The 18744-nt window shown below is 31.8% G+C and overlaps 2 protein-coding genes across 2 annotated transcripts; both read left to right on the forward strand.

The window, feature by feature from the left end:
• Nucleotides 1-503: 503 nt before the first annotated feature.
• Nucleotides 504-1021, forward strand: LOC124846937 (mitochondrial import receptor subunit TOM7-1-like). The gene has a single exon (XM_047324310.2). The coding sequence runs from the start codon at nucleotides 600-602 to the stop codon at nucleotides 816-818; it is 219 nt and encodes a 72-aa protein (XP_047180266.1). The 5' UTR covers nucleotides 504-599; the 3' UTR covers nucleotides 819-1021.
• A 4657-nt stretch (nucleotides 1022-5678) lies between these two features.
• On the forward strand, nucleotides 5679-17598 carry HEN2 (RNA helicase, ATP-dependent, SK12/DOB1 protein). Its single transcript, XM_047324309.2, has 16 exons — nucleotides 5679-6781; nucleotides 8020-8334; nucleotides 8415-8519; nucleotides 8610-8678; nucleotides 11499-11666; nucleotides 11755-11826; nucleotides 11920-12036; nucleotides 12291-12473; nucleotides 12580-12738; nucleotides 13661-13750; nucleotides 13848-13940; nucleotides 14256-14409; nucleotides 14500-14648; nucleotides 14726-14821; nucleotides 16751-16843; nucleotides 17162-17598. The coding sequence occupies exons 1-16, from the start codon at nucleotides 5810-5812 to the stop codon at nucleotides 17270-17272; spliced, it is 2946 nt and encodes a 981-aa protein (XP_047180265.1). The 5' UTR covers nucleotides 5679-5809; the 3' UTR covers nucleotides 17273-17598.
• Nucleotides 17599-18744: the final 1146 nt, after the last annotated feature.

Consider the following 18744-nt stretch of genomic DNA (forward strand, 5'->3'; position numbering starts at 1 on the left):
AATACGTGACAATAAATAACCATCAACAATATATTACCCACTTTAATATTAATTATAAGTTTTAAAAGTATTTCATAAGCACAAACAAATAAAATTAATTTTAGAGTGCCAATAATGTTAGTTTTACCAATCAAAATCAGTGTCTTAATATTTTGCTGGTCAAATTTTGGAGTGCAAATCATGTTAGCTTTACCAAAATTTAACTTTTTTTAACAAAAAAAAGTGTCTTCTTATTGAGTACGTCCAATCTACGATTATATTAAATATTTTTATTGTTTATAAATTCATAAATAAAAAAAGTAAAGATAGTTAATGTGTTAAAAATATAAAATATATACTCCTGCAAATATAAAGCCAGCAGATTGGTTAAAAAATATTCAGAATTACTATTTTATATAACAGTAACTTTTTGTAAGCCATTTTCATCTTAAACGACGCAACCCTTGTTGTCGTTTATAAGAAACTGATATGGTTGGTTCGACAAGTGTGCGAGCAATACGACAGGAACACTATAATTAGGGTTTATGGTATACCCCAAATAGACCAACTGGGAGGCAGAGAAACCGAGAGAACTATAGAGAAAAGGGTGTTTAGTTTCAATGGCGTCAAGGGTTTCTCTGAAAGCGAAGGGTAAGAGTTCGAAGGGATCGAAGGCACAAGAAGACCGATCCGTGTGCGAGTCTCTGAAGGAGTGGACGACATGGACGATGCGAAAAGCGAAGGTCATCACTCACTATGGTTTCATCCCTTTGGTCATCATCATTGGTATGAACTCTGACCCTAAGCCTGCACTTTCACAGCTTCTCAGCCCCGTCTGATCCACCTCTTGGATTCTCCATCATTAATGCGACGACGTTTCGTTCTTTTTTTTTTCTTTCCCCTTTTTCATATCTGTAACTTCATTGAATCAGTTTTCAGAATGGAGTAGTTTTTTTTGTTCGAGACAATTATCGAAGACGCGGTAGTAAATAATGGATCTTTTATTATAATTGCAATATTCAAATATCGTCCTTGCTTTTTATTTTGTTTTCATCTATTGAGGATTGTTTTTCTGATAGTTGGTAATGGTTTGATCAATGGAATTGAACTTGTTTTTTTTTGTTCTATTTAACTGGTATGTGGCTTCTATAGTATCGTGTTTGTCTTTGGTTGAGCAGGTGGGAAATCACTGTGTTTGTTTCTTTACTATATCTAGGGAATTGGATTTTGCAGTCATGTTTCATGCTTAGAGATTCACATGGTTTATTTGGGGGAAGCACTGTTCCTGTGGTTTTATAATGTCAATAGTTTGACGGTGTTTGATTTGTATCAAACCAAACCCTGTTTTCGCAATTTACTGCCAAATTAAGTTCATATGATATTTCAGGGCCAAATTTGGGGTTTTTTCAATTGTGCTACTTCTTCTGACTACCCGAAAGTGTTCAAATATTTTTTCATTTTGAACTTCGGTTTGGGTTGTGCCTCATAGCATTTTAGCAAGAAAGATTATAGGATTGAGAAAATTTTATGAAACTCTTTTGTAATAATTCTAGAGTCTACGATACTTTGTAAATTTTATGCTGTATTGCGTTGAATTTATGATCATGAGATTTCTTACTGGTGATATGAGAACCTTGTTTCCACAGTTAACAAATTGGTATATCTTTTTGTCATTTCCACTAAGAAAAAATTTAGTGAAACATTTCGAGCATTGTGACTTATTTTTTGTGTTTTTTATGTAGAAAAACAAGTTGTACCAAACAAACACCTCTGTTCAATTTATACATTTTGTTTTAGCTACAACAAGTCGTAAAAAACACACATCTCTGATTCAATTTATACATTGCTGTCAAATTTTAGAAGATATAAAGTTTGTTACCTTTTCTTATAACTCAATTTCGTTTGTAAACTTTGCCCGGTACTTAAATCATCTTATTGCTTCAGAAAACATAGACGTGATTAATTGTCTTGTCATGAAATTCTAGCTTTGCAGTAGCAGTTTCTATACCAAATTTTAAAATACGGTACTTGCACCTTAAAATATGATATTTCATAGTTATGGGCATTATTTTAAACACATTTGAAATTGATTCTTGTTCTAACGCAATGTTTCATCATGTTGTTCAAGCTCTGTCAAAATGACTGTCAACAGCTATGCATGCAAAGAATAAAACGTTAAACGATTAACTTTGTGTTTAGAACCAATCTTGATGAAGTTTGGCAACTTCTCAATAATCAGGTTTAATTCTTCTAGATGTAAAATATTAAAATAACTCTTTTAGTATGCCCATATTGTGTATGAAATTCATACAAAGATTTTAGGTAAACTTGTGAGAGGGAGAGTTAAGCAAAATATATTTTTTGTATTAGCATATTTGTTAGTTTTACCATGACTATAAACAAACTGTTTCTTCTTCCAATTTAACATTTTACGAACATTCCAATAATGAAAGGAGACATGTTAGATGTCACGGAATAAAACTTATATTATTGGGGTTGCATCTTCCTGCACCCTCCAAGTGGACTGATATACTTTTCATTAAATGGAAAAAGAAGGCAGGTAAAGAATAGGTACTGTCATTTAATTCCACTATTATATATTTACTGCATCCTGTATCCACAAGTTCATTTCGTTCTTATGCAAGTTTATTTTGTTCTTTTGATTCTCCTTCGTGGTCCCTCTTGTGGGTCTTCTGGTTTTGTTTGTAGTCCTTTTGTGTTGAGTTTTGGTGATGGTCTCTATCATTGTCCTCTTATGTCAAAATTAATCTTTTTCAAAAGTTAAGTAAAATTATTTTTTCGTGTGGTAAGAATGCTAAGGTTGTTGAGTCCTGAAGATGTTACTTCAATTATCTAAAAAAAACAACAATAGTTATTATTATAAAAAAACATTAAGTGCATTTAACAATTTTATTGTGTCAGAACGTGTTTAAAAGATATCACTTGTTACCTTAGATTTGTCGACAGCATTTACTTTAGTCTAATTGATGTACTTATCACGATCTAACGTAAGTTATTACAATTGACCATCTCAATTATCATTTGTAAGTATATCCTGCATGGTGTGTTTGTTTGATGGTAATGTGCATTATATGTTTGTTTGATGGTAATGATATTACCATAGTTGTTTTTTTTATAGTAAAATATTTGAATACTTTACTTGACTATTAGTCATGTTAACAAATAATGTCTTTTCAATGAGATTTAAACTTCCAATAAAACGATGAGCAACTAAATTTTGTAATTTTGTGTCAAATCATGGTTATGATACTCGTATATAACCTTTGATGATACGTACTCTCTTTATTAAAATTTGGTTTGCTCCTCAACTTAAAATAACTCACATTTTTTTTTGTGTTTGTTATAATCATGTTTGTATTTCTTGTATTTTCTACCACTTTTACACTTTAACAAGACAAACATCTTTTTTCCAAATTTATTAGTAACTTTATCAAATCTTATAGTTATAACAATAAATTCAATATGAAAAACAATTGTTCAAACTCACTCAAAGAATTTACATTTTTTTGTGTCGAACATCATGTTTATATTTCTTATACTTTTTGCCACTTTTATATAGTTTAATAAGACAAACGTTTTTCTTTTAGACTCCTTTGTAACTATGAAATCTTATAATTACAACAACAAACTCAAGATGAAAAACAATTTCTCAAAATCCATTCAATTAAGTTACCATGATTGATTAGATTTTGAAATTTAATGCCTTTTAAACTGAATTTTAAAATCTTATGATTTTTCTCACCAAATTTCAAAATTTGGTAGTCTTTTAAACAGGCTTTCGACATCCAATTTGCTTCCCAACAATTTAAAATATAGAGTAAATGAAAGAAACTTAAATGAATGATTATACATCATGCCAAACCAAGAGATGAATATAGACAACCTTGCACCACCATCAAAAAGTCATAGGATTATTCATTTAGATATTATTATTTACCCAATAGACATTCTTCATATTTTTTTTTACATTTATTTTATTTAAAGTCATAGGATTATAAGAAAAAGATATTAAACAAAAACTTCAAATCCTTCAATTGTAATGATTTTAAGAACTTTACTTAATGAAATAAAATGTGTCAAAAAGTGTGTTTATTTCATTTAAAATATATAATTTCAGTTTGATTTACATTATTAATGAAGTGTATTTAATATAAAAAGTGTTATAATTTATAAATTAATCTTATCCATATTTATTTGAGATAATACTTATATTTAAATTAACTCGATTTATCTCAAGCAATGGTGAAATCAAGTAAAATAAAATTAGTTAAAATTTATTTATTATAATTTTATGACATCCATTATTTTATTACATTATATTTTTGGGCCTCTCATTCCATTCCAAGCCCACAATCACAGTGAAGCAATTAAACTGAGAGTGTTTCATCCTACACCTCCAAGATCTCATCCTGCACCTCCAAAAATTTCACTTTTAACCTTCTGACATCTCATCATTATCCTACACCTTTAACTTTATAGAAAATTTTATTTTTAATTTTAATAAATATATTTTTATTTTCTTCTTTTTCTTGTTAAAAAGACTCTATATCACCTTAATAGTAACTAAATTTAAAATTCAAATATTATTTAATATAATTTCATATTTTAATAATTATTAAAATATGATTTATGTTATAATAATAATTATATTAAAAATATAAAAATAAAATAATTAAAAATAAAAATAATAACAAAAAAATAAATTATATTAAATAAAATATTTAATATATTCAAATATATTAAATTATATTAAAATATTAAATTAAATTAAATAATTATTAAAATTTAAATAATAAACAAAATTTTAAAACAGTTATTTAACAAATAAAATTATATTAAATAAAATATTTAAATATACTAAATTATATTAAAATATTAAATTAAATTAAATAATTATTAAAATTTATATATAAAATAAAATTTTAAAAACTCTTTATCGGATATGGATATCCGATTTATAACTTATCGGATATCTATATCCGATTAACAAATTTTTCAAAATTTTGTTTTTCTAAAATTTTAATAATTATTAAATTTAATTTAATATTTTAATATAATTTAATATATTTAAATATATTAAATATGATTTTAAATATTGTTTTTATTTTTATTTTTATTCTTATTTTAGTTATTATATTATAATTTTTATTTAAGTTTAATATTTATTAAATTTTAAATAAAAGGTAAAGTATTAACATATTTTATAGATTTTAATATATAAATAAACTTTTTAAAATTTTCATTTTTATTTAAAATTTAATAATTATTTAATTTATTTTAATATTTTATTATAATTTAATATATTTGAATATATTAAATCAAATTTATTTTTATTATTATTTATTATTGTTATTATTTTATTTTTATGTTTTTAATATAACTATTATTATAATATAAATTATATTTTAATAATTATTAAAATACAAAATTATTTTAAATAATATTTAATTTTTAAAATAAATTAAATTAAATTATTATTAAGGTAGTGAAGATTATTTTTAATAAAAAAGAAAAGAAAATGGAAAAATATTTATTAAAGTTAAAAATAAAGTTTTGAAAAAGTTGGAGGTGCAGGATGATGATGAGATGTCAGAAGGTTAAAAATAGAATTTTTGGAGGTGCAGGATGAAATCTTGGAGGTGTAGGATGAAACACTCTTAAACTGAACAGGCACAGAAAATACCAAAATTGTGGACACGCGCACAAGTTAGGGTTTCGGCCTGAAAATCAAACACAGTTACACTTCCCCGCGTGTTCACAGTTAGATTCAAACTTCGCCAGTAGCAGCACTCGCCCAAGCTCGAAGGAAATGGAGAACGAGAAGAAGGAATCACCGTCGTTGGGAAAGCGAAGAGAACCCGAACTACCAGTTACAGTCCCAGAAACGGCATCGAAGCCGAAACGAGCTCGCAGCGCTGAGCGCACGTGCGTGCACGAGGTCGCCGTTCCGAGCGGTTATGTCTCAAGCAAGGACTCCGAGCTCAGCGGAACTCTCTCGAATCCTCTCCACAAGGGTCCCATGGCGAAGTCGTATCCCTTCACACTCGACCCCTTCCAACAGGTCTCCATCGCGTGTTTGGAGCGCAACGAGTCCGTTCTCGTCTCCGCCCACACCTCTGCTGGCAAAACCGCCGTCGCCGAATACGCCATTGCCATGTCTTTCCGGGACCGGCAGCGTGTCATCTACACGTCTCCGCTCAAGGCCCTCAGCAACCAGAAGTATCGGGAGCTCAGCCAGGAGTTCACCGACGTCGGCCTCATGACTGGCGACGTCACGCTCTCGCCGAACGCCACGTGTCTCGTCATGACCACAGAGATTCTCCGCGGGATGCTCTACCGAGGTTCCGAAGTCCTGAAAGAAGTGGCGTGGGTTATATTCGATGAAATTCACTACATGAAGGATCGAGAACGAGGCGTTGTATGGGAAGAGAGTATAATTTTTCTGCCTCCGGCGATTAAGATGGTGTTTCTCTCCGCAACTATGTCTAATGCGACGGAATTTGCTGAGTGGATTTGTAATATCCACAAGCAGCCTTGTCACGTTGTGTACACTGATTTTAGGCCTACGCCGCTGCAACACTATGCGTTTCCCATCGGAGGGAGTGGGCTGTATTTGGTTGTAGATGAGAATGAACAGTTCAGGGAGGACAATTTTCTGAAGCTGCATGATACTTTCGGGAAGCAGAATTCGGCTGAAGGGAGGAGAGGTGGGAAAGGCGGTGGAAGAGGTGGGAGAGGTGGCAATACTTCTGGTGGTTCTGACATTTACAAGATTGTTAAGGTTAGTTTGACATTATTGTTTGTTGTTGTTTTTTATCAAATGATATGTTGTTCAGCATGACAATTTTATTAACCATAAATGAGTATATCTGCATGTTAAGTCTTGATATCCTCTGTTATGTTTTCATAGTTTTTTCTTTTTTTAACTTTTTTTATTTACGGTGACTTTGGAGAGGTCATTTACGACTTATTTGGGTTTGATGAAAGTTCTTGGTCGACTAGAGATAAAACTATAGTATACAAGGGGATGCAAATCTTACGGTTTTGTAGGGTTTAGTTACGCTTAAAGTCTATTTTTTAACATCATATCAGAGTCCGGATTAGAGTATATCATAGTGATATTTGTTGTTTGTTGGATATATCTTTTCACTTTCTATGTGAAAATTCCATATCAACTAAAAATAAGATTAGTTTAAAATATATAAGTGGATGCAAATCTCACCTTACAAGTTAATTTTGTGGGATTGGGTTGTGTTAAGAGAAGGAAGGAAATGGATTTTGACCAGAAATTATGTTTGGTTGAGTGGAGGATAGGGATACTAAGTAGGCATTTGCTTGTTTGGTTCTCAAGAAGAGGGTAGGAGATTTAAAAAATAATTTGCTTCTCTATCCGTACAATTTTAAATTGAAAACATCAGTAGGGATTTTTCTCCTATCCATTTCCCTCTCCTTTTACAAGTTGGACTTACGACAAAAGTTTTAAAAAATCCTTTCCCTCCCTTCTATTTCCCTCAAATGAAACACTGTAATTTAAACCAGTTTTTTTAAAAATAAAATGTGAAAGCCTTTATAACGTGTTATGCATAAGCTTATTTAACCCGTGAGAAATATTGATTCATTTAGGAAGTCTAAATCTCCCTCTAAAATTAATTGCATTCTTGAGAAAGCCTTTTTTAGTGTAAATAATTGTTTTTTATTTTCAAATTTCTCTTAGAACGATGTAACAGAATAAACATTTTGATTTTAAATAAACTATCCCAAACATGCAAGTGATTTAAGTGTCTGGCTTCCGGCCGTATGGTTTAAAGCACATGGCCTTTTCAAAGGAATGTTCTTCACAAAAATGTTGAGAGATTTAGTAGCTTTACTACAATGGTGCCTATTGTTCCTAGATGTATTGCGTTTCGTTTGGAGGACTTCTTATCCTCATTTCCCTATTTTTCTTGTCTCAATAAACTACTCAATTAAAAGAACTAGTGCTTGGTCTTTATTTGAGCTAGTGTGTTTCTTATTTTCCAGATGATAATGGAACGGAAATTCCAACCTGTTATCATCTTTAGCTTCAGTAGAAGAGAGTGTGAACAACATGCAATGTCTATGTCCAAGCTTGACTTCAACACCCCAGAAGAAAAGGAAACAGTGGAGCAAGTTTTTCGAAATGCAGTGCTATGTTTGAATGAGGAAGACAGGTGCTTACCTGCTATTGAGCTGATGTTGCCTCTTCTTCAGCGAGGGATTGCTGTCCATCATTCTGGACTTCTTCCTGTTATCAAAGAATTGGTTGAGCTTCTTTTCCAGGAAGGTCTTGTAAAAGCCCTATTTGCTACTGAAACTGTAAGATTTTACCCAGCTTCTGATTTCTTTCTTTCTTTTTCTGTTACTACTAGAATGAGTCTCTTGCATTTTTTTTTCAGTTTGCCATGGGTTTGAATATGCCAGCAAAAACAGTAGTATTCACTGCTGTTAAGAAGTGGGATGGTGATAGTCACCGATATATTGGATCTGGTGAATATATACAGGTGAGAGATGATATATTTTTGAGTGATGGTTGTTGTTAATATATTCATTCTGGTGCCCACGTTATTATTATTAGTGATTTGTTCCTTCAGATGAGTGGAAGGGCTGGGCGTCGAGGCAAAGATGAGCGGGGAATCTGTATCATAATGATTGATGAACAGGTGAGTATTTCGGTGATCAAATTTGTTCTGTTACCTAAACTCGAGAGCTTTTGCATGAGATTCCACTATTAGATCTCTTTCTCTTTGTTGCTGTTTTGAATCCTTCCTTCTTTTTTTTAGCCTTGTGGTGTGGTGTTGTGTTCTATCACCTAGTTTGGGATAAGGCTTTTGTTGTTGGTGTCCTAGCAAAAAAAGAAACAGTGTAGTTCCTGCTCCTCCGCCAACATCTGAAATCATACACATCTATTCTCTTATGTCCAACACAAGTTGGCTTACTTCAAGTATATTCTTGAAAGCCATCGTCCTTTCTTTTGTTGTGTAGGAGAAGGTTTAAAAAATAATGATGTTATGTAATAGGAAAAGGTTTAAAAAATAATGACATTGTGTAGGATTACGTTGATTGACTCACCTCTCAACTAGGACATGTGTCCAGTCAATGTTTTAAAACCCAGATAGCCACCTCCTCACATATTCCAGCTATATCTTCTCTCAAAAGCCTCCTTCAACCCTAGACATAGTACTGCAGAGTGGTTGTGTGCCACCAAAGATGACCACAAACTCACCACCATAGGTGTCAGGAAGATATTAGTTTGAGAGATGGGTCAAATCAGTCGCGGGTGACACATTTTCAGGATAAGGTGCTCTCCTGGCTGCTACAGCTGGCCACTACAGTGGCAACTGTGGGACTGCTATGGAAGCTCTCATCACAATGAGTGCGGGCCTCTCTCTGCCATGGTGCATTGTCAACCTGGTACTAGTTCTTGGTGTGTTCTTGTAGCAGTTTGTTTTTGCATATGAATTGTGAAACTCTGGAACTGGACACACATTTAGATCATTGGATTCATAACTTGGAGAGGAAGATACCGCATCTATGCAGCTGTTGCCTTGGTCATAAAATCTGGTGAAAAAAGATAATACTTAATCTGAATTAAAACCCTATCAATATGGCTTATAGTTATTGAGTTTTGGGTAGTGGGAGCAGTTTGAGGGTAGTTTCTGTGTTTGGTCCAATTAAATTCATTCCCAAGTATATGTAAGTTACAACTGGTTTGTATATTACTGAGAGCAATAGGTAATAGTTCCCAACTGCTGTAACAGTAAAGTAAATTAAAAGCAGAGTAAAACTACACCCTAATAGCTCTTAACAAAAGTTTCTCCTGTAATGGGAGGCGACAAAAAATCCATTAGATTCAATTTGCTCCATTACTGGACTGATCCAATCCATTATTATAAGAGCAAATAATTGGATTGGAATTTAATCCAAATGCATACTTTCTAAAATAAATCAATTTTGAATTTTTTTCGATCTAACTTCAAACAAATAAATGGACCGGAATCCACATCCATATTTTCTAAAAGAAATTATTTGAAAACTGTTACTTTTTCAAAATTTTATCCAAAATAATTTAAAATAAAAGATAAGTAAATATTGAGTATATTACAGATCAAATATGTGAAAACGCGCAGAAAGTTTAGTGGACTCCAAACTCTATTTAGCATAAGAATAGCTAATATGATATAATAAAAGAAAGTAATGATATTCAGTGTGGAACATCTTTAAATGAAACTCATGTATAGGTGAATAAAAGTCATTTGTTTAAATGAAGATTAGTCAAAAATTTATAAAGTATGCATTGGCAGAATATGCTCTCTATGTAGATTTCACATAATTTCATTATTATTAGCACTTTGAAATAGATACCAATAATAGTATGTGTGTCTATATATTTATATGTCGTTCAAGTATTGTACTCACTTTTTTTTACATAATATTACGTTTTGTATGTCTTTTGAGAATAAAGAAAATAAAATGAAATTATGCACACCATTGAATGTCTTTCTTGCCACTAGAATAGGATTTTTTATAATTGGGAACATGGTAAAAATAAAATTTGCTTAAACATTATCGCAAAATTAATGCAATTTTTATATTCAAAATGATAATTTGAGTTTGACCAAGTATGTTCTAGTGGTTTTATATTTTCATTTTTCATTACATTTAAAACCGGAATTAAGCTAACTTTTTTTTTAATTTGTATTAAGTATTAAGACTTTACAATAGCACACTGTGTCTACCCCTACATATCGCACATTGGACAGAGTAATGTACTGTGTACCCATAGCTGTATAAAAAAAATATTGCACACCGGGCAAACTATTGAATGGCCGAATGCATTTCATTTAGAAAATACCCTTTTTATTACAAATGCATATGCAGGAAGGTAAAAAGTTCTATCTATTAAGTTGGTCTGGTGTAGATTCAATGCATAGTTTGAATTCGTTTTGAACCAGCTTTCAATTGAGTGTTTAAAGCAACAATGCGATTAAATTGTTAAATGTGAAAGTTCTTCACAGAAACTAATTAGCTAGTAAAGTATTTTGAATAAATCAAGCCATTGGTTAGTTTGTTTGTTTTTTTTAAGGAAGTCATTTAAATCTAATTTAAGTCAAGTAGTTTATTTAATGTTATTTTTTTGAGATAGAACAGGGTACTATTTAGTTGTGTTATTTGTCACACCCTATGAACGAGGAAGTTACTGGGTTGGTTAGTTGTGACATGTATATTTTTGTTTCTCTTCTATTTTCCCTTCATACATTTATGAAAACAGAATCTGTTTATTTTTGGTATGAAAATCGATTAGTATAATTTGTGTTCTGTTTTGTTTATAACTCACTCATGTGGCATGCCAATGAGACTCTAAGTTTGTTGCTGTATATCTTCATTTTTTTCTTATCTGTTATCTATACAACAGTTCCTTATTTGATAACTAATTAGTTTTACGTTGACAACTTACATTTTTATATGATTATTTTATGTAGATGGAAATGAATAACCTCAAAGACATGGTTTTGGGTAAACCTGCTCCTTTAGTTAGTACTTTCAGGCTTAGCTATTACTCAATTTTAAATTTGATGAGCCGTGCTGAGGGTCAGTTCACTGCTGAACACGTAATACGAAATTCATTTCACCAATTTCAGTATGAAAAGGTTTATACTGAACCGTTTCCTTCAAAATCTTATTAGTATTTGTTGCACTGAGATATTTATCTTACTTGCATTTCTTATTCTTGTTCAGGCCTTACCAGATATAGAGAAAAGGGTGTCAAAGCTGGAGCAGGAGGTAAACTTGCTTGATGCTTCAGGGGAGGTAATTTCTGTTCCTCAGCATTCAGTTTAGTTTTCTTAATTATGTGTGGTTTCCTATTGATATTGGTATTTTGTTTTGTTATGATTTGTGTAGGCTGAAGTGTCTGAGTATCATAAGCTAAAATTGGAAATAGCACAGCTGGAGAAGAAGATGATGACAAAAATAATTAGGCCAGAAATAATCCTTTATTTTCTTGTCCCTGGTCGATTGGTACGTCATATTGTATTATTATGCATCAGCATGGAAATATTTTGAATTGTTTTATGCTTCTACAGTTTTCCTTTAGCAATAGTGTAAATTTGGTTTGTAGATATATTATATATTATATATCTGTTTTTTTTTTGCGCCCCTTTAATGTCTTTGCCTACAATTTGTCATTTGTTATGTTCTTGTTTACTTTGTCTTGTACTCCTTTTCCTTATCTTATGCTTTACTGAGTTAGAATGCACTTTGTAACCTTTTAGGTCAAAATCAGAGAAGGTGGAACTGATTGGGGCTGGGGTGTTGTAGTCAATGTTGTTAAAAAACCTTCTGGTGGTGGTTATATAGTTGATACTTTACTTCATTGTTCACCTTGTTCAACTGAAAACAATTCACGGCCAAAACCATGTCCACCTCGTCCCGGAGAGAAAGGTGAAATGCATGTGGTAAGTTGGTATTTCAAACTGTTGCATGATTTTTTAGTGTCTTATGAAACTTTTCTTTAATCTGAAAAACTTGTAATTTTTTTCTTGGTTTCTCCTTTTGTAATAGGTCCCTGTTCAATTACCATTAATATCCACTCTTGGTAAACTGAGGGTATCTATACCTTCTGATCTTCGACCCTTGGAAGCAAGGCAGAGTGTACTGCTTGCTGTACAGGAGCTTGTCAATCGTTTTCCGGGAGGTCTTCCAAAGCTTAACCCTGTAAAGGTAATTATTTTCCACACACAGACGCTGCTAGTTGATTGTATGATATTGTTTTGTTTTTTAATAAGAGTTAGAATAGTTAAATTATTCAGCAATGATCTTCAAAATTGTTCACTTGGTAATAGAATCATGCTATTTGCGTGAAATATGTCAGAGAAGCTTTTATTAATGTCAACTAAAGGGAAGAACGAGACATTAAGCTGAAACAATGTTTATGAGACAATAGAAATGCTTGATTTGTATTGGGAAAAAGAATCAATACAATAAATAGAGAGTTTGATATCCTAAAATAGGAAAGATATGATACTGAAATAAATAAAAATATGTGCTTAATAATACATATATATTCTAGATAATCTTGATTATATAGGATTTGCTATTATTTTTCCTATAATTATAACAATCCCATCTAGATGGAGTCTAGTAGAATGAACTTAGCTTGATGCAAATATGATTGATCCTTGGTCTCTTGGAGACTTGGTGAATACGTTAGTCAATTTTTCACAAGCGTTGACAAATCTAATGGTGATGTCTCTAGACTTCAGCCTTTTTCTTATGAAATGACAAGCTATCTCAATATGTTGTTTGGTCATCTTATGAAAGAAATAATTGGAGGCAATGTGAGCTTGTTTTTGTAGTTGATCTTGCCACAGAATAGCTAAGTACATTCTCTAAGAGTCTCCTTTATTGCATTTACCTTGTAACCTCTCTATTTCATTCTCCCTCTGAGAGGTTAAGATTCTTTAACCTCATGATTACTACTAAAATAAAATATAATATTTTTTTAATATCTACTCAAAGGTTTAATGGGTGCATTATTTTCAGATTATTATAGAAAGCAAGTCAGAGGCGTTGAGCTTCAGTGGTCTTTAACTCTACTGAATCAAATATTATTTATGTTGTTTCTTTAAAATAATATTTTTAGGACATGGACGTACGTGACTCAGAGATAGTTGAACTAGTTAATCAAATAGAGGAAATTGAGAAGAAAATGTTTGCTCATCCTATGCATAAGGTTTGCTAATGAGCTCCATTTTTCACTATCCTTTTTGTTATAAATATGATTTGCCTTTCCTTTGATTTTAATGTTACCTTAATGCTGTTACAAGTAGCGCCAAGATGTGGATCAAATTAAATGCTTTGAGAGGAAAGCAGAAGTGAATCATGAAATTCAGCAACTGAGGACAAAAATGCGGGATTCTCAGGTATTGACTTTGCGAAAGTGTCTTTCTTTGCTAGATTTACTTATTAATCCAGAACACATATTAGAAGTTTGGAACCGAATGTGAATTTACTCGATTGTGTCTCCTATCCATTTTTGTGTGTCCAGTATCCATGAGGCTCCATGCAGATTATCGGTTGGTGGATTGTTAATGAGAAGATTTTATTGATGACAAATTGAGTGGACTATTACTGATAACTATAGTCCTTCATTTAATTTTTTGAATCACCGTTTGCATGATTTAGTCGTTGTTTTGATGGGTTCAATGTTTATAGAAATAAAATTGTTAAATTTTCAGCTACAAAAATTTCGTGAAGAATTAAAGAATCGCTCCCGAGTCTTAAAGAAGCTTGGTCATATTGATGGTGATGGTGTAGTACAGTTGAAGGGACGGGCAGCCTGCTTGGTTGACACGGGGGATGAACTCCTTGTTACTGAATTGATGTTTAATGGTGAATTAATAGTTGTTTCCTCATTCTGCTTTCTGTATAATTTGTAGTTCATTATGTTTGTAATGCGTTTTTCTTCTTTTCCCCCATTAGGTACTTTTAATGACCTTGACCACCATCAAGTTGCTGCTCTTGCAAGTTGTTTCATCCCAGGAGATAAATCAAATGAGCAGATACAACTAAGAACAGAGCTTGCAAGGCCCTTGCAACAACTTCAAGATAGTGCAAGAAGGATAGCAGAAGTAGGTGTTTGATCACTTAACTTAAATCTTTCGGGAGTTCTGAACTAAAATATAAATGAGATTACCATTTGTCACAGATTCAACATGAATGCAAATTGGATATAAATGTGGATGAGTATGTTGAATCAACAGTAAGGCCATACTTGATGGATGTAATATACTCGTGGTCAAAGGTTAGTTATACCATATTTTTGGCTTGAATGCTTGCCTACTTTTAAGTCATTTACTTGGCTCCAAAGCCTCTTATGGTTCAAGTGGGAGTTTGATCCTGGTTGCCCCCTTCCTCTAGTGAAAAATAGTTTAATTTAAACACCGAATTGGTGGTTGTGTGTATTTTCCGTGTTTCAAACCCAAAGGTTTCCTGCATTTGGATTGATGGTTCGGCGAGAGTCTGTATTGTTGGATGTTATTGAATCTGTGCTTATTGTTGAAGTTATAATTAAGAGTTCTTTTCATGGAAGAATAAAGTTTGGGGTCAAAAGGCAATGTCACATGTAAATATGAAAAATTTAATTTTATTGTTATTATCATGCTTATTTAAGTTTTAAATATCTGATAAATTTGGATATTTTCAATTTAGTCCCTATTAATTTTTGTGGTATATTGAGTATTAAAACTTGTTATACTTTTATGTTGAGTCCCTGCCATTTAATTTTTCTATTAACTTGGTGATGTGATTGTTATCTTGTTCCATTACCTTAGTTATTTTGTCCCATTAGGTTTTCTGTTAACAAAATGTTATTTTGTTGAAAGAGAACCTAATGAATAGTATCTCTCTGGCGATTATTGTAGTCAGAACTTAATGTAAAGAGTCATGGAAATTGTTTTCAGTCTCACTTAAAATTATAAATTACAAATTATAAAATTTTATAATTTAATAATTTATAACTATAATTTTAAGTGACTCTGAAAATCATTTCCTTGACTCAACATTTAGTCCTCAACTACAACTAATGCGAGAGAGAAATATTGGTCATTAGGATCTCTTGCAACACAATTAACATGCAGAGATCTAACCAAGGTAACATGGTAAGATAGCATTCTTAATTGAAAAGTATAAATTTTTTTTACTAAATAAAATTGAACGATAGGGACTCAATTGGAAAGTATAAAAAAGATTTTGCTATTCAATAAACCATAAAAATTTAACAGGGACTCAATTAAAAATACCTAAAGTTATCAAGGACTTAAGATTTAATTAAGCCTTATTATTATTATTATTATGGTTGTTATTAAGATAAAATTTTCTTTCTGAATAAAAGTTGTCACTTTTGTTTCTTCAGTTTTTTTGCATTTAGTCTTTTCTGGTTTTGGGCATTTTCTTATTGTCCACTTGTGTATACTAAATATTTAACTTCAAGTTGTGCTGACGTTGATTTTGCCACTAAATAAACATTAATTTTGTTTAGGCTTTGTTGGGGTTTATGACCGTCGTTACATATTCGAGCATCATTAAATTGTTACATTTCTTCATTAATATGGATTTTAAGTTTCAAGAGTGAGAGCTTCAGGAAACTTGCCATTTAAATCTTTTCATAATATATCAAATTGTCACACAACTTGTCAAAAGCCTTGCCTAAGCCTGACCGGTTGCATTTGTTCTCTTTCTTGCTGCATGGTTGGATTTTCGTCTCTTGGTTTACAAAATGTGAGTATAGGACCTGTAACTATTTGTTGAGCATATCTTTATATATATATATATATATATATATATATATATATATATAGAGAGAGAGAGAGAGAGAGAGAGAGAGAGAGGGGGGGGGGGGGGGGGGGGGGATCTTCTAAGCTTGAACTTTTGATCTAACATTATTGAGTAAACAAATCCGCTGAATATGTTAGTGACAAACTCAATGGTCTACTACTAGTCCACCTTAGTGAAATACTAAGTATCTACAACATGAGCTCATCTGCATATATTGTGTCTCTAAAGTTCATTTTATACTGTAATGCAAGACATGCATGCACATCTCAGCTTAGTAAAAATAATGGTGGTTATGTTCTCTCTTGTATTAGTGGGAGAAACAAAAATGAAAGATTCACTTGTTTTGGGCATATTAATAATAATTTCTCTGGTATATCCTTTCAAAATTTTCTCTCAGGGAGTAAATTTTGCCGATATTATACAAATGACTGACATCTTTGAGGGAAGTATCATTCGGAGTGCTAGAAGGCTTGATGAGTTTTTGAACCAGGTAAACAAATGTCCAGCTAGAAATTGCCTCTTAAATATTTAGCAGTCTTTTTAAATTCTTTCACTATTGATAGCTTGGGCAGACACTATAATGTATGTATGTATTTGGGACAGAGGAAGTCATATTGCCCTGACGCAGTTCTTTAACTGTTTCAAAATATTCAAATTTTATCTTCATGGGCTTATAGAATATATAATTAGTATGCTGGATTATTCTCTAAGTTATCTGAACATATTTTTAGTCATTCAAATTTGGAAATCAAAGATAATACAGTGGCATGACGAATCTTAGAGTTCTGATTGTCTTGCTTCTTTCCAGTTGCGTGCTGCTGCAAATGCAGTTGGAGAGGCTGACTTGGAGAAGAAATTTGCAGCTGCAAGTGAAAGCCTTCGAAGAGGCATTATGTTTGCAAATTCTCTGTATTTATGACGTCGTTTTCCTATAGGCCATTCGTTCTATTCATGGTTATTCCGGCTGGCAGAAAGTTTACTTTCAAATTCAACCTTGGGGGTGTATCCAGTTTCTCTTGTAAGCCTTTTTGTGTAAATATTTCATTAAACTATTAGGGCATGTTGTAAGGTTAGATTGTGACCAATAGTGAAGGTAGTCAATATAGAATGATATAAAAGAGTATTGCCTTCAGAACCCCTTGCCTGCCTTGGGGCTTGGGGAGTGAGGTGCTGAAGATATTTACCTGTAATTGCGGAATTTTTTTCAATATAAATTTTGATCGACAGTTCATTATTTTACGTTTACTCAAGCTTCTCAGATGAGTGAATGTGTACTAATTTCTTTTACGGAATAAATGGCTTCTGGATATTAGTAAGCATTCACCAACCGAATATATGATAACCCCCAATCCTCCCCCTGGTCCTTGTGACTGTTCTGTTTGAACGTTGTGTGTGTTTTAGTATATAAAAGAGTCTGTCAAGAGATTCAAAGTAATTTGATAACTTAATTGCATTTGAGGTATTTCTAGCATGGATGGTCAGAATTCGTGACTCTTTTTTAGCTGGATCAGTCTCAACTTTTGCACTTCAATTGGGGATTGAAATGTGAAATTATTTTAAAATATAATAAATGAAAATGTATTTTAAATTAGGTTAAATATGTTTTTTTTTTCATTTAAACTATTGACTAAAATTGTAATTTGTACTATATTTTATGAAAGGAAAATGTCTTCAAGATGGTAAATGTAAAGTAGAGATGTTAGAGTTTTCATTTCCTACTATAACTTCCTCTCCTTACCGCATTGTCGCCTGGCTCTTTGATAGTATCCTTTCATTTCTTTTGGAAGTTGTCATGACATGTATCCTTTTACAAACGAGGTTCTTGACACCTCCAACAAGATTCTAATAGTACACATTCTTTCACTTATGAAATTTCTCCACTGACGGTCTCTCTATTGTTAACTACACAATCATCCAAGTCTTCATCCCTCAACCTCATTGCATACTCCATGTCTGCCTAAGCTACCTTTAACACTTGAATCAGTGAAATTTAAAGTTATGTAAAAAGGAGAAATACCTTAAAGATTTGCATGAATTTTGTAAAAGAAAAATAAACAAAACAGTTGAGAAAAATGATAAAAAAGTGTGTAAGAAGAAAAACACAATCATGAAACTAAAAACTAATATATATATATATATATATATATATATATATATATATATATATATATATATATATAATAATTTAAAGAAAATATATAAATATTTACATATCCATATCCGTTTTCGTGTATAATTTTAAAAGTTAAATATTAATCCTATATTCACACTCAATCAATACAAAATTTTTCTATCAACATAAAAATAAATTCAAACAATAACTAAATTCATTAACATGCCATTTCTTACCATACAAAATACATGAACATACAATTCCTTAACATGTCACAA

The sequence above is a fragment of the Vigna umbellata genome, chromosome 1, assembly GCF_029865625.1.
Source record: "Vigna umbellata cultivar VRB3 chromosome 1, Vumbellata_1.0, whole genome shotgun sequence".
NCBI lineage: Eukaryota > Viridiplantae > Streptophyta > Magnoliopsida > Fabales > Fabaceae > Vigna > Vigna umbellata.

Excerpts from the sequence above, each read along its gene's own strand:
- LOC124846937 (XM_047324310.2), top strand. The coding sequence starts at position 600 with ATGGCGTCAAGGGTTTCTCTGAAAGCGAAGGGTAAGAGTTCGAAGGGA.
- HEN2 (XM_047324309.2), top strand. The coding sequence starts at position 5,810 with ATGGAGAACGAGAAGAAGGAATCACCGTCGTTGGGAAAGCGAAGAGAA. Across the intron at positions 8,679-11,498 it reads TCATAATGATTGATGAACAG|ATGGAAATGAATAACCTCAA; the intron begins GTGAGTATTTCG and ends TATTTTATGTAG. Across the intron at positions 14,822-16,750 it reads TAATATACTCGTGGTCAAAG|GGAGTAAATTTTGCCGATAT; the intron begins GTTAGTTATACC and ends ATTTTCTCTCAG.